The sequence below is a fragment of the Ochotona curzoniae genome, unplaced genomic scaffold, assembly GCF_017591425.1.
Source record: "Ochotona curzoniae isolate NIBS_2020 unplaced genomic scaffold, NIBS_Ocur_1.0 contig_3622, whole genome shotgun sequence".
In the NCBI taxonomy this organism is placed as follows: Eukaryota; Metazoa; Chordata; class Mammalia; order Lagomorpha; family Ochotonidae; genus Ochotona; species Ochotona curzoniae.
Genome location: NW_024465926.1, coordinates 9,715,301 through 9,730,420, shown reverse-complemented (window position 1 = coordinate 9,730,420; position 15,120 = coordinate 9,715,301). Strand labels below are relative to the sequence as shown.

General features: G+C 45.1%; 1 protein-coding gene across 2 annotated transcripts in view; it reads left to right on the top strand.

Annotated features, from left to right (window-relative positions):
* HYDIN (HYDIN axonemal central pair apparatus protein) overlaps positions 1-15,120 on the top strand; it is a 235,599-nt gene that overhangs the window by 200,449 nt on the left and 20,030 nt on the right. For both annotated transcript variants that reach the window (XM_040982405.1, XM_040982404.1), the window contains exons 64-72: positions 779-921; positions 2,065-2,283; positions 5,658-5,818; positions 7,575-7,672; positions 8,075-8,282; positions 9,734-9,946; positions 10,405-10,543; positions 12,249-12,414; positions 14,969-15,116. In XM_040982405.1, coding sequence (XP_040838339.1) covers positions 779-921; positions 2,065-2,283; positions 5,658-5,818; positions 7,575-7,672; positions 8,075-8,282; positions 9,734-9,946; positions 10,405-10,543; positions 12,249-12,414; positions 14,969-15,116 — 1,495 coding nt within the window. The remainder of the gene's footprint in view (positions 1-778; positions 922-2,064; positions 2,284-5,657; positions 5,819-7,574; positions 7,673-8,074; positions 8,283-9,733; positions 9,947-10,404; positions 10,544-12,248; positions 12,415-14,968; positions 15,117-15,120) is intronic.

The window sequence follows — 15,120 nt, the reverse complement described above, 5'->3', positions numbered from 1 at the left end:
GATCGTTGTAAAGGGGGTTATATACACAGTCCAGCTGCGTTTCTAGCGGCTTCCTTTCAGTTCCGGAATGTACCCTGCAGGGATCGCTACAGCAGCGGTAGTGCTTCTCCCCCTGTGTTGTTGTCCGCCCTGCTGGAGGTTACACTGTGACATCTCTCACGTCAGCAGTCAGGCAGAGCCAGCTGTGACTCCTCACGTGGAAAGCAGACTTCAGCACTGTAACAGGATTGCCAGATCCAACAAGTTAAAATGCGATATAATCTCCAATAAATTTGAAACTCAGACAGCCTGTCAATGATTTCTAGTATGCATTTATTCAGAAGGATTTATGGGACATATCCACCCTAATCCACTGTTGAGCTGTAATTGAAATTTAATCGAGTCTCCTATATATTACCTGGCCATCCTAATACTTAATGGTATTATCTCACTAATAACAAATACATAAGTTTACTAATTATTAATTTTAAAATTGATTGGTAAGTAATAAATGAAGTTGAAGACCTACACATTGTCTTGTCCAAGTGGAAATGAAGGCTGAGATACATGATAGATTATGCATGGATGGGTGAGTGGGTGGGTGGATGGGTCTATAGATTCCTTTGGGGAGAAAATCTTACTCTCCAGGATTGCAAGGGCTCCAGCTTTTTCACAACTGTCCAAGACAAGAGTTGTGTCAGAGGAAGGCGTAGTGCTTCTCAGGAACTGCCTCTTCAACAAGCAGGCCCTCTAATGAGGCCAGGAAAGACCCACCAACCTTCCCGTTCTGTCTCCCCAGCCGCCCTGGTGGACCACATCCAGTTTGGGGACTGCCACATTGGCTGCGTGTATAACGTGAGCTTCACGGTTACTAACCACAGCCAAGTGAACATGATACGGTTTGAGTGGCCTCTCTTAGCGACAATTTCTTTCTCCCCCCAGGTGAGTAAAAGCCTTCCTTGTACTCTAAACTCCATTAGGCCTAAAACAGCCCGATATGATTATCAGCTTGTTCTGGTGATGTCAGGGACTGGAGAAGGTGCACGCTGACCAGGAAGACAGCCTAGGAAGTGTCCTACATTCAGACCGACTACCAGAGGACACGGTTCATGTCCTCCTGGTCTGAGTTCCAAGGCTTTTGAGCCTTGCTTGACTGCTTTCCCATGCTACAAGCAGGGAGCTGGAATGGAAGTAGAGTAGCCAGGATTAGAACCAGTGCCCATATGGAATCTTGGAGCATGCAATGTGAGAACTTTAGACACTAGGCTACTGCATTGGGCCCATTACTTTTGGTTTTCTTAGTAATCGAATAATAGTCATTTAATTGTGTAGAAGTTATATGACTGTTTATAGGAACATATTTTCAAAAAGTTGGAGAATGGCATTATTTTATATTTGCATAAATCTCCATAATATATGACTTAATAGAAGATGATTGATTCTTGTATCCATTTTTTGCATTCAATTTGATGCAATATTATACGTAAGCTCTAGAGAACTTCAGTGTAGGCCCATCAGGAAATAAGAGTGAAAAAAAAAATCAGATGCCATCTTTCATCTTTGATGAAATAGTTTTGACCTCATGGAGTCCCTAAGAAGGTCTTGGGAATCCCAAGGGCCACCAGAACACATCCTGAGAGCAGCTGGTCCACTGTACTCACTTCTCCATGATGTGTACGAGTCGTGCTGAGTGGCAAGTGTAAGGAGGCCGCGTGTGGTATTGAGAGCCTTACTCCTGGGTCTGAATCCAGCTCTTCCAATATTAAAGACCTCAGGGTAATCCAGAAAGCTTCCTTGACTATAAAATAAGAGTAATAACTGACCTCTCATAAAATTGTTGAAAGGAGTAACAGAATTACGGAAATGTTGGGACTAGGCCCTGAAATAAGCAGTAGTTTGGTAAGTGTTAGCTGCCCCATTATAATGATCTGCCTCTTGTTCATATGTTGATCAATCCATGCATACAAGCTGAATACATATATTGTAAGACTTTTATTTCCACCCCTTCTTTAGAAGGTCTTTACCAGGTATCAAAATTCCGCATGGTTGAATTCTAAAAAATACTAATATCGGGCTCTTCCTCAGATGGGCCACCTCCACCCTGGATGTGCCAAGGACATAGTTGTGACCATGAAGTCAGACGTGCCCATCAACCTAAGAAAGATGGGAATCAAGTGCAAGCTCTCCAGGATCATGTTTCAGCTCCCTTCAGACCAGATCCCCGACTGGGATGATCGCATGCGCACAGTCAAGTGGGTGGATGTGCCCAAGAACACACCTGGGACGTTCACCATGAAGCGCAAAGTAAGTGCAGCAGCCCCAGACCTCGGCGGGCCTGCCACGATGCGTTCCCTCTGCTCTCAGGTCCACTTGCTCATCCCCTCGCACACATTCTCTGGGTGCCACACATAGCGTACACCTTAGCTGACAGAGCTTTGCTTTTTAAAGCCTTGTAACTAGTTGAGCCAGTCTTTCTGCATTTCCCTTCCAAAATGTCATGGCTGTTCTTTCAGTTCCATTTTCATTTCTCCAGAAATAGATTAGTCACAATCCTAGGTTCATCACAAGATCTCATCTTTGGTCCACGCATGCTCCCTTTTAATTTATGCCATAGTTAGTTTCTTTTTACTGACACGACAAACAGAACACCAGCCTCACCCAACATGGAAAGCTGAGCACCTACCGCCTAAGTGGTCCTCAACCACTTCATCCCTCTGCTTCCCTCCTAGAAGTAATCTTGTCTTTGCTCATTCCTTGAAGTTTTGGTTTTGCTTTATTTAACCTACTTATAGCTCTTAGTTCTGTTTTTACGAAGTCTGTTGTATGTGATCATGGGTACACAGTTTCCATTTCACTGCTGTATAGAATTTCATTATTATTTGCCTTCCAAAATTATTTCGGATTTTGCCATCATGGGAGTTGTTTCTGCATGAATTGTTCCTATCACATGGTATTCATGTGAAATTGTATTTGTAGAAGTGGAATTGCTGAATCAGAGGACAGGTTCAGTTTTCCAAAATAAAGGATGTCCAAGATTTTTCCTAAGTGGCTGTTAGCTATTTGTATTCCTGCAGTAAGATCTTATAGAATCTACATCTTCTCCAACGCTTGGCAGTGTCAGACTTTATCTTTGAGTGAAGGGAAAACGCCCTTTTTGAGTCTAGAATGCCCTTCCCAGTCACTAATGCTTCGTAAAGTTGGCCATGCCAGATATTTCTTATGTGAACACCTCATCATGCTTTTCCCCATTTTGTGCTCATGATGCTTGTCCTTTGTATGAGTGGTTTAATTTTTATAAATTCTTGTTTGTATTACTGTACTATCCTCCCCAAATTAATAGCTCACTTTTTTATTTTCTTTAATGTAACTTTTGATGAACAGAAAATTTTAATTTTGACAAATTTGGTTTTTTTTTGTAGTTACTACATTTTATATCTTTTTTTTATTATTATTTCCCTGCAAGAAAACACACATGCACACACATGGTTTCAGAGCTTTGCTTTAAATATTGAAGCCTTTGGACTACCAGGATGTTACAGATGACATACGGCAAGGATATAGTTTCAGATTTTTAAACTACATAACTAATATTGCCAAATCCAGGGAGGGGGCTGTGGTTTTTTTTTTTTTTTCATTGAAAGGCATGGGGCGGGGGGCGGGAGAGAGGGAGCAAGAAGAGGAAGAGAGAGAACAGCCCCGTGTGCTAGCTCCCTGCTCAGGTGCTGTGACAGCCATGCCGAAGGCAGGCGTCCCGTACGGGTGGCAGGAGCCTCCCAGGTGCATTAGCAGGAAGCTAAATCATAAACACAGAGCAGTCAGAACTTGATCCAGGTACTTGGATGTGGGATGCAGGTGTCCTGCACATTAACAGCTAACCCAATCCTGGTTTGTAGCCCTCTGTTCCTCGTGTGCTGGGACCCCGTTGCCGGGAATGTAGACTGTGCAGTGACTGGAATGTCCCCTGCCTCTGTTACTGTCAGTTTGTCTATGTTTGTGCCAATTCTACTCCGTCTTCATTTCTTCCTCGGTTTCAGAATCAGCCTTGATGTCTAGAGGGGATTCCTTCCTTCATATATTTGTCTGCAATATTTTGCTTGTTCTCGGATTCTCGTTTTTCTATGTGATTTTAGAGTGCATATATCAAGCATAGGAAAACCCCTGAATGAAACTTAGTTGGAATTGGATTCCTTCTACAGGCCAGTTTAGGAAAAACTGAAAATTTTGTATTAATTTGTCCTTTCTGTTTACCACTTGTTTTATAGTAAGAGGACTCTTCATGAACTTCTTTTACTTTTTTTCATGGTTATAAGACTTTTCAGAGTTTCTTATTCTTATATCAGGCTGATTAAATTATTTTCCTAGGAATTTATCCTTCAACTAAATTGTTGTGTGCATTTTATAAAATTGTTTATAATAGGGCCTGGCACAATAGCCTAGTGGCTGAATCCTCACCTTATATGCACCAGTATCCCATATTGGCCATTTCATACCCAGCTGCTCCACTTCCCTTTCAACTCCCTGCCAGTGGCCTGGGAAGGCAGTTGAGGATGGCTCAAAAGCCCTGGGACCCTGTACCCACGTGTGAGACCCAGAAGAAGCTCCTAGCTCCTGGCTTCAGATCAGCTCAGCTCCAGCCATTGCGGTCACTTATAGAGTAAATCAGCAGACAGATCTTTCTGTCCTTCTCTCTCTCTGTGGATCTGACTTTCCAATAAAATAAATAAATAAATCTTTAAAAAGAAACAATAAACTATTATAAACAAAATTTTTAAAATTTATTTGTTTTTGTTGGAAAGGCAGATATACAGAGGGAAAGTAAGGCAGAGAGAAAGATTTTCTGTCCACTAATTCACTCTCCAAGTGGCCGCAATGGCCAGAGCTGAGCCTTTCTGAAGCCAGGAGCTTTCTCCCAGTCTGTGACACGGGTGCAGGGTCCCAAGGCTCTGGGCCGTCCTTGACTGCTCTCCCAGGCCACAGGCAGGGAGCTGGACAGGAAGTGGGATAGCAGGGACATGAACCAGTGCCCATATGGGATCCCGGTGTATGCAAGGTGAGGACTTTAGCCACTAGGCTACCATGCCAGGCCCTAATTTACTGGGTTTTTTTTTTAATATTCATTTGTTTTCTCTTGACACAGATTTACATGCTTACGGGATCATGATAGCTTACTGTTATGTGTTTGAATCTCTAGGTTGACGGCAATGTGCATTTTTGTTTCTGCCATTAGTTATTTATATAGTCCTTCCTATCCATTAGTCTCATGGGATTTTTTTAGAGATATTTTCCAATAAGCAATTACACTGGTCCTCTCTATGTTAGATTTGCTTCCTGTTTCATTAGCATCTATTTCCATTTTTATGATTCTCCTTCCTCAGTCTTTTTTGGAGACCAACCTGATCTCAAAATGCTGGCCCCTACAGACCTAAAGCAATCTCTCTCTCTCTCTCTCTCTCTCTCTTTTTTTTTTTTTTTTGTTGTTGTTGTTGTAATTGTTGTTGAGGAGGGGGTATTCACTTTGGTTTTTGTTTTGTTTTGTCTTTCATTCTGTGAGTCATTCATTCTGGAACTGGAGTCTGTGGCATGGTGTGGACTTCCGTGTGTAGATGTCCCACGCTTCGCCCCTTCCTCCTGCAAGGTGGCTGACTCTGAGGCTGCTGGCATGGCTGGCTTTGTTGCAGGTGGTTGAGACGGACCCCGAGCCTGCCCACTCAGTGCTGGAAGAGAACTACCGCGACCTGCAGCTGCAGATCAGCGCCAACGTGGACTTCGCCTCCTACCAGTGCCAGACGAATGACATATGCTTTAAGGAAACGCTGGTTTACCAGACCCGAGTATTTGAGTGAGTCACCAAAATCCTCACAATGCTTCCATTCATCATCACGCAGTGCCTGCAACAGCTCCTAGTCGGCATCTCATTGCGGGGCATGGGCCAGTGTTGTCTTAGGCCCAAGAGAAGGCAGCATTTTTCATAACCACTCCATACCAGTCACCTCCAGGACCCTTTCAGGGAACAGTTCCCTAATATAGGAGTCACTGCACTCAGAAAACCCCAGAATATGGCTTCCCTCTGGGTAATCCCAGTTCTTCCCAATCCACTTGCAATTTACCAGCCAGAGTGATTTTTTTTTTTTTTACAGCAGTATGTCCTAGTAATATAGCTGGATTTTCTCCTTTATCAAGTTTCCAGGCATAATGAGCTAGAAAGCTAATGCAGAGTCCAGTTTGTCTTCTCTGAACTGTCAGTTGCAGCACTGTGTCCTGTGTGTACAGCAAGAGGCTTTGTTAATTCAGATCAAGATGTGGAAAGAGCCAGGGAGAGAAGGTGATGCCCAGCTAAGGAATGGGAGGGAACCAGGTGCAGGGGTGAGAAGAAAGAGCCCACCAGGCAGGGAGAGCAACATGTACAAAGACAGAAATATACCCCAATTGCCAGTTGTACCTAATAAAAGTGAGTAACTCATGCTGCTCATTTCGCATTTAACATGTCCTCTCAGATTATTAGGGGGCCAAAAACCAGAGCGTGGTCATTTCCCTCAAGCGCTGTTTTGGCATGTTAAAATTGGGGGGAGGGGCAAACAACCACGTTCATACATCCATGTGCCCTCTGTGGGTGCTTTGGCGCTACAAAAACAGAACTGCATTGCTGCTATAGAACCATAATGCTGCGCAAAGCCCCCCCGCAAAAAAAAAAAAACTTTGTTATACAGCTCTTCATAAAAATATTTTCAAGCACAAACATATACCAACAAATTTTGTTAGGAAAGTACTCTATGCCACTCAGAGGGCATCCACATTTTAAAATTATCTGTAGGATAAAAAAAATTCACACAGTAGGTAAGCCCTCATGGTTCAGCTCACTGTCCCCCTGGACTGGGTAATAGAAATCTCATCTCTGAATCCCAACTTGCACCTGCTCATAGCCCACACCTTCCAGCTGCAACCGCTCCCCAAAAGCCAGGGAGTGTTTCTCTAACACCGTCACATTCTGGTGTCATGCGACCTCATCTTCCTATCATGACTGTGAGCAGATTCAATAGTGATTCCAAAATTCAGGCTTCTCTCTCCACGTTTTTGTCTTAGCATTGGGAACTCAGTCAGAGGCAAGAGAATCCTCTGCCGATTCAGAATCTGAGGTTGAAACAGCCAATCCCCACAGTTGGTCCTCAGTCAGCGAGAGCACCACAGGCAGGAGTGGATGACTTCTGATCACTGAGATGTTGTCCTGGTAGGAGATGGTTCCGGAAGCAAGGGCCCATGGGATCAGCACCTGAACAAGATACCATCAGAGATTTTTCTTTCTCTGTTACGGGAATGTTTTAGGATTGCCTTGATACCTGCTTAGAGATCACCGGGAAGAGTGTGGGGAGTGTGCAAAGTGACTGAAGTGCTAGACATGTTCACAGTCTTACTCTTAACATGGCGATGTAATAGCTACATAGGTCTCTTACACGTTTTAGGAGGAAGTATAACTAGTACATCAAATGCCTGGTTTCAGACTAAAATTGCTTAAAATATAAAAGGGGCAGATGATACGTGGGCAGGACCGCGAGTGCCTGCTGCACCTTTCTCAGTTCAGTTTCCTGACTAATCTGCAGGCTTGACCTGGTTAACTCAGGACGTGTTCAGCTGGAATTCAGCTGGGTCTCAGAAGATGCTGCAAAGGCCGTCAGCTTTGCAATGCCAGGAAACCAAGGTAAAATCCAGGGCCTGAACCAAATCACTGTTAGTAGAAGGGTCTTGTTTGTAGGACCCCACAGTTTAAGCTCCCACTTTAGAATGATTCCCCAAAAATTATATTCACTGCCCATTTTTCTAGGGCAAAAGGTCCACATTCATGGACCAAAAGGTCCATCCTCTTGACCTAAAGAAAGCAAACGTGGAGACTTTATAGAATTGCTAGAAGTGTTTTTGTTGGGTGTCCCATGGAATATATGAGCCAGTGCCCACTTCCTGCCCAGGGTTAAATCCACCTGCTACAAGAGATGAGGCTGCAGAGCCTACAGAAGGTCCCCAAGGACTGGCGCATGACTCCCTGCCTTCCACCTGCTTTCCCACCGTAAGTGCCAAATGTGACCCTCTTGCCATCTGCCCCCAGGTTCTGTGCAGAAAGACCAGCTTAGTCAAATCACACTGCACACGAGCAGCACTCAAGACAGCAGCGTGGAGAACTGGATGGAAAGTTCTCTGTCACCCTTCTCTGTGGAGCCCTCCTCAGGCATTGTACCTGTGGGGAAGACGCAGAAACTCAAAGTGAAATTCTCCCCGCTGGACCCTGGAGACTTTGAGAGCACCCTTTACTGCCAGTAAGGAAATCTGCACATGGGGCCCTACAGCTTTTATCCCCTCTTCCACCACCATTTGTTGCCATCCATAGATTCCACCAGAGCCCTGGATCATCACTTTTCCCTTTGGAGAGATTAGGCTTGGCCGGCCTTTGGGGAACAAGGAGAGTTTGACCTTTGTCATGCTCATCAACCCCTCCACATGCTTCCTCCGCATCGGCCTTGCTTCTCATCTCCCAGCCACATGTGGGAGTCCACTGAACCACAGGACAGTTGACAGCTAAACAGGTTCTAAGCCTTAGGGGCACATGACCTTGGGCCAACGTTCTTGTACCTTCCTGAGAACTCAGTTTCCTTCTGTATAATATGCAAATAGCTATACTCATCTTTTGGAATTATTGGGAAGATTAAATAACTTAAACAGAGTTTAGAACAGGGCCTAGCACACAGTAAGCTCTGTAAACGTTTGGGTGTGTGGTAGAGGGGACTTTTGGGCTTGGTAATGGCAGCTGAGGAACCCCTACTGCCCAGACCCAATGAGAGAAGACCCCATCCAGTGACATCTGATAACGGAAGTCCCTGGTGTGGAATCCAGTCCCAAGACAGCTCCCAGGGGGAACAGACACCTTGCAGAGGAATTCTGGAGAATGGCAGAGACCTGCATGAGCTGTCGGGGCCCCCTCAGGTCCCTCCTGGCCACCACAGAGACCCTGCCACACCTGTGCTACCTCATCTTGGTCCTAGGAGTCTGCTCATATCCAGTAACCTTCCCCAAGGAGTCAGGATATGTTTTTGATGAATGCCAGATCACTTTTACATCCCACAGAAAGCCGTAAGAGGGCCCGTGATGTCACTCGTTGTACAGAGATTTTCTCCTTGCTGAAGAAGGAATCGTATTCAGCTCCATAGAAGGAATCAAATTCAAATGTCTCATGTGCAACCTATTCATGTATGAATCCATTCAATCACAAACTCACAGGTACCACTATGTACCATGCATTATTGGTCAAGGCATTGAGGTGATATTGCTCAGACCCAGCCTCTCCTCCTATTCTGGTGGATTTAACATTCATTTCTCCAGCCAATCAAAAAAGTGTCAGTTGGAGCAGATGTTTGGTCTAGCAGTTAGAGACCACATCCCATATCAGAGTGCTGGATTTGAGTCTCATCTCCGCTCCTGCCTGGCTTCCTGCCTGTACAGACCCTGGCAGCGGCAGTAATGACTCAAGCACTCAGGTCTCCGCCATCCACATAGGACACATGGAGTGACTTTCTGCCTCCTGGCTTTGGCCCCAACCACACAGGCATTTGGAAAGTAAACTAGCAAAAGAAAGTGTGCTGCCCCTCACTCTTTCCCTCTTTTTTCCACCCCTCTCTCTGTGTCATTCCGATCAATTGTTTTTTAAAAATGAAGTGTTTATGAAATAAAGCAGAAGTAAAAAAAATAATAATCATAACCATATCCTTCTCAGGATTCCCAACCTGCCACCTGGAGTGCAGGGTCCAGTCCTAGTAGCAAAAGGGCGGAGCTTCTTGCCTGTTTGCCACTTCGACTTAAAAGACTCTGACTACATCAGCGGTCACCGGCGCAACCCAGAGCTCCGAGGGTCTGGGGCTGCACCCCTGGACCCGAACACTCGAGTGATCGAGTTCAACAGTGTGGGCATAGGAGGGAAGAATCTCCGGTGAGTTGCTTCGGTGTGCGTTGACTGAATTCATAGCAGTCTCTCTTTCTTAAAGAACTCAGAGGAACAGGCTGTGCTTGACACCCTCAGAAGTTTGAATTTTGAGAACTTGTAGATTATTCTGTCTCAGAGATTTTACAAGATGGAAAGGTATAATCCTTGGCCCCAGAGAAGCATCAGAGCAGAGGTACCCATGGCAGCATGGTTACCCCAGGGTCTAGAGGATCCTAGCCCAACTTTACAAAGTACTTTGTATCCCCAGAGAAGAGGGGTTTCTTGTTTCTATAGTGACAAAGCACTCAAAGCAGATCTAGCCCCAGACGGTGGGGGCGGGGTGGGGAGGGAGCAGAGGTGGGGGTTGGGGGAGTGGGCTACACCAGCATCCGGCTCCATGAGAATTCTCTTCATTCTCAATCCCCCTCTTACTTCTTCCTGTTATTTTTTCTTGCCTTGACCAGGACCTTTACAATCCTGAACCTGACCAATAGCACCTACTCCTTCTTTTGGCTCTCTGAAGAACCTGAAAGTCTCCAGAACCCTCCAGCCTTCACGTGCCTCACAGAGAAGGGCCTCATCCACCCAGAGAAGAAGGCAGAGGTGTGTGCAAGTGAGCCTTCAGCCCAGGGTTTAGACCATGCCACCTGCCTCTGTATTGCAAGTATGTCTCAGACAGCAAGTGAGGTTAGAGACCCAACCAAGGGCTGGTCGCTCAGCAACCGCCCAGGCAGAAGCAATCAGCAACCCTGAGCTCTTTTGGCTGACTGTGGAAGAGAAAGATCTAGGATTTGCAGCTTTTAAAACTTAAGAATATTCAAGCTGCAAGGTGTAATCAGATCCCATTCTCCACCTCACCCCATCCCCGTGGAGGAGGGGGAGGGGCTGAGGGCTCTGTGATCCATACAATGGCCTGAAGAGTTATCTTTGTCTAAAGGACTGACAACAGTCCTTTACTTAGCCCAAACAGAAAGGGAATAGTAGAGTCACCTCCTGGCTTAATCTGAAACATTGACACCGTGATACAAAGTGGGGAGGAGAGTAAAACATATAGAAATATGGCTTGGAAGAGTGGAAAAGACCTGTAGCTTCCATGTCAGGTAAATTCTTCAGAGGGAACACTGGGCACCACACTGCGTTGGGTGATGGCCACCATACAGACATGTGAACCAGGGTGCCCAACTCTCCCAAACTTTTCCCAAGAAGCCAAACTGCCAAACATTTATATGAATCTCCCTATTTTCCTGTTGGCATCTAGTTCAACACTTTTATTTAACACTTCCCAAACTAAATGAAAGGTATTTGCCAATTTTCCACTTTAGTTTGACCTCTGCATGCTGTCAGTACCCAGCCCATCTAGTTCAGCATGACAGAATCCAGGAGATGGGTCCAACACAGACAAGATCTTCCTTGGATGTGACCCCCACTATAGCCCAGCATTTTATCAAAGATGCTGTCCAGTTCCTAAACAAGAAGAATCCATCATCCAGAGTTGTGCTGGTCTTTGGAAGACAACGGTGTCATGGAATGTAACAGATCTCCACATTTCTGCCTCTGCATTCTCTTGGCCTGGCCTGTACCATGCATGTTCAACCTTCCTGGAAAACCAGTATTCTACTCAGTCCTAATTAATCAATCACAAAGAGACACTCCAGTAAGCTCAGAGGAAATTACAAGGACCTGGGCCAGCTTTTTTTAAGATTGGACTTCGCTTCTGGGTCACTCTGTTTCTCTCTGCCCATCTACTCCATTCTCTTCTTCCTGGCCAGTTTCTCATTTATTTCCTTATTGTCTAGTTGCTTTGTCACTTCACTTATCAGATAGGTTATGGATTGCCACGGCCCAACTCCATAATACCCCTCCCCTCCCTGTCAGTTCTACCGCCAACTGGCTTAACCGTTTCACTCCTGATTCCAGATTTGTGAGAAGAAAAACCTCTTTGGCCCTGATCACCATTTTTGTGTTAGGCTGGCAACAAGCATATGGGTTGTCTTTCTTGGGGTGATACCAACTCTTCGAGTCTTTCTACTATGGTGTGTCACCATTCTATCTAAAGACATGGCACCAAATATGACAGCATAGCCGGCAAGGGCTGGGGTAGGCTCCCTGGGAAGGACACATGGACAGGACAAACATGTTGATTTGCCAGAACATCCCATGAGGTTGTGCCCATACTGAGCCTGAAGAAAAGTAACAGTTACTTGGTAATACCAACTCTCGTGGCCCTAGTGCTGGCAAGCCTCCAAGGGAGCAAGAAGCCGGCCAATAGAGATGCCTCTCACCATTCTCTTCCGAATTGTCTTCTTAGATTGTTTTCCAGTTCACCCCTTTCCACCTGGACATCACTGAAGCACTGTGGACTTTCTTAATTCCCGAACACAACATCTCCGTCCCCTTCCTGCTGGTAGGCAAAACCACGGATCCTCTCATCTCTCTTGACAAGTCACACCTCAACTTCAGTGCCCTCCTCATCGGTAAGTGTGTTTGCCAGATTTTTACAACTGCAGTAAAATACTTGAGCAAACTAACTTTATAAATAGCAAACAAACAAACAAAGAAACAAAGAAAAAAAACTTATTTAGCTCATAGTTTGGAAGGTCCAAGTCCAAGTTTGGGTGGGATCACGTTGATTTGGCCTCCAAGGAGGACAGCAGATGGCCATGGCAGAGTGCACACAGAAGAAGGATCACATAGCCAAGCAGAAGCAAGAGAGTACGTGGGCCCAGACTCAGTCTTTTCTAACAATGTTCTTCTGAGAACTTAGAAGATCACAGGAGACTTACCATCTGAAGGCATGTCCGCCAGTGATCTCAAGGGCTTCCCATCCAGCTGCACTTCCTAAAGTATCCACCAGCTCTTATCAGAGCCACCCTTAGGGACCAAGCCTTTGACATACGGGTCTTTGGGGGTTTTCTAAATCCCAGCTCATCTCCAAACCATAGTGGTAATGCCGTCCTGCCAGGTTCTGTTTGGAGGTAATATGACCTAAACTTCAGCAGCAGGCTTAGGTAGGGAACTTCCCCTGGTGCCTTCCACATGCATGTCAGAGATATGTCAGCATAGCACATCCCAGAATGCCGTGAAATACTTCTTCTGAATCTCATTTCAATCAGGTATCCCTTAAGCCTACACACTAACAACTGAAGGAAATAAGGGAACCAAATTGAAGATCTTGCTCGGCAGATTCCTTCCTGTCCCAGACTGACCTTCAAGTCCTTCATCAGCCCCACTCTTTTTGCTTGTGTCCCCACTTTATGAGCTGTGTTACATGCTTCCTGATTCACAACAGTCAGGGTTCCTGGCTATAATTTCTGACTTTAATTGAATTTACCAAATTTTATTGAAACCTGGTACAACACAGGTACACTTCTGTGGGCTGGAGACACACTGGGATGAAGCTCAAAGTTCCCACCCTCACGTTGTTTGCGTTCTGGTAATAGGAGATGGAGTCAAAGGAAAACACAGCAGGGTGGCAGAGATGAGACAGGCAGTAGGCATTGGAAAGGTGACATTTGAATAAAGACCCAAAGGACATAAAAGAAGTGATTGTCAGGTGCCCTGGTAACCCTGTGCATTGTTCTCAGAGATGGGGGAGTAGGGGAAAGGGAAGTGTAAAATGCAACTAAAATCAAATTATTTTTAATATCATTTCTTAAGGTTTTTAACTTATCGAATAGTATACTCTTTACTTATAAATAGAATTTAGAGTAAATAAATCTGAGTGGTGTCGTATGAAAACAAAAAAGCTTGGCAGCTCCCCATCTGCCTCATCATTCCCTCCCCATCCAAGGAGTGTCAGCTGCAGGTGTGTGTTGCATGTGTATTGTTTTCATGTTTCTCATACTGATACACATAGGAATGGGAGAATTACAACATTTTATTAAAGTTTGAAACTCAAAAGCAAAATGGTATCAGGAACAATAGCAGTAAGACCAACAGTTTAGGAATGCAAAGATGTGCATTTTTATGTGGTGATGATGTCATGATATCAACAAAAAGTCCTGTGATCATATTAACACATACTGAAAAGGCGCTGCACAGAGAGGCAGCAAAAGACAGCTCAAGTATTTGAGCTCCTGTTTTCCTTGTGGGAGACCCAGCTCCTGTTTCTGACTCCTGGCTTCTGTCTGACCCAGCCCTGACGACTGTGAGCGTCTGGGGAGTGAGCCAGTGGTTGGCAAGAACTGTAGCTCTCTGTCACATTGCCTTTCAAATAAATGAAAATAAATAAGCTTTAAAAAGAAAAGAACAAGCCCTATCTGAAAAGCACTTTTAAATGTTACTAAAATGCCCTCAAGTAAAAGCTGAACAACTGTCAGCTCTACCAAAATTAGATGCAAATTTCATCAGTTTCCAATTAGAACCCTAACTAAGGTTGCCAAATAAAATATAGGATGAACAATTAGTTTTTTAATTTGGAGAAAATTGAATAATTTTCAGCGTAATTATGTCCAATGCAATATTTGGACATCCCTGTGTTTACTAAAAAATCATTGGCTGAATCTAGCAACTCTGATCCCACAGGGATAGGGGAGAGACTTGCACAAAATGTTTCCAAAACTTAGGTGGGAGAACAGATGTTCTACAATAGCCAAGGGTAAAACAAAGTTAAGAGTAAATGTATTAGTCAGAGCTCTGTTCAGGAATGTCAAAAGAATTTACTGCAGGGACTATTTACAGAAAAATAAACAATTAAAGGATAAACCAGAGAGTGAAGCCCTATCAACAAATTCAGGAGTATGTTCCAATTCCTAAGTCTAAATGAGCAAGGAGGGAAAAAAAAAAAAGCATCCCAGGAAAGCTGTGACCAGGGTGTGGTGGGCACCCAACAGCACAGTCAAGTTCTAGAGAGAAGAGAAGGAATCCCCTCTGTGGGAGGAAGGTTGCTTGTAGATCAGAAGGAAGGCAGCAAGATAGAAGAGAAGGCGCCAAAGGCAGAGAAATGCAGCAGGGCAGGGAGAAGGCGGGCTGCCCAAGAGGTGCCCGTGCCAGGGAGCCCTGCCCTGAGGTCTGCGGCTTCCTGCACAGGCCGAGAGGCTCGGGAGACGGTGCAGATCATCAACAAGGAGGAACAGGGCTTCAGCTTCGCCATCCAGGATGACTCGCGCTACTCCGAAGGTTTCAGCAACAGCCTAGTGGTCTGCCCCATGGAAGGCTGGATCCCGCCGCTGTCCAGGTAA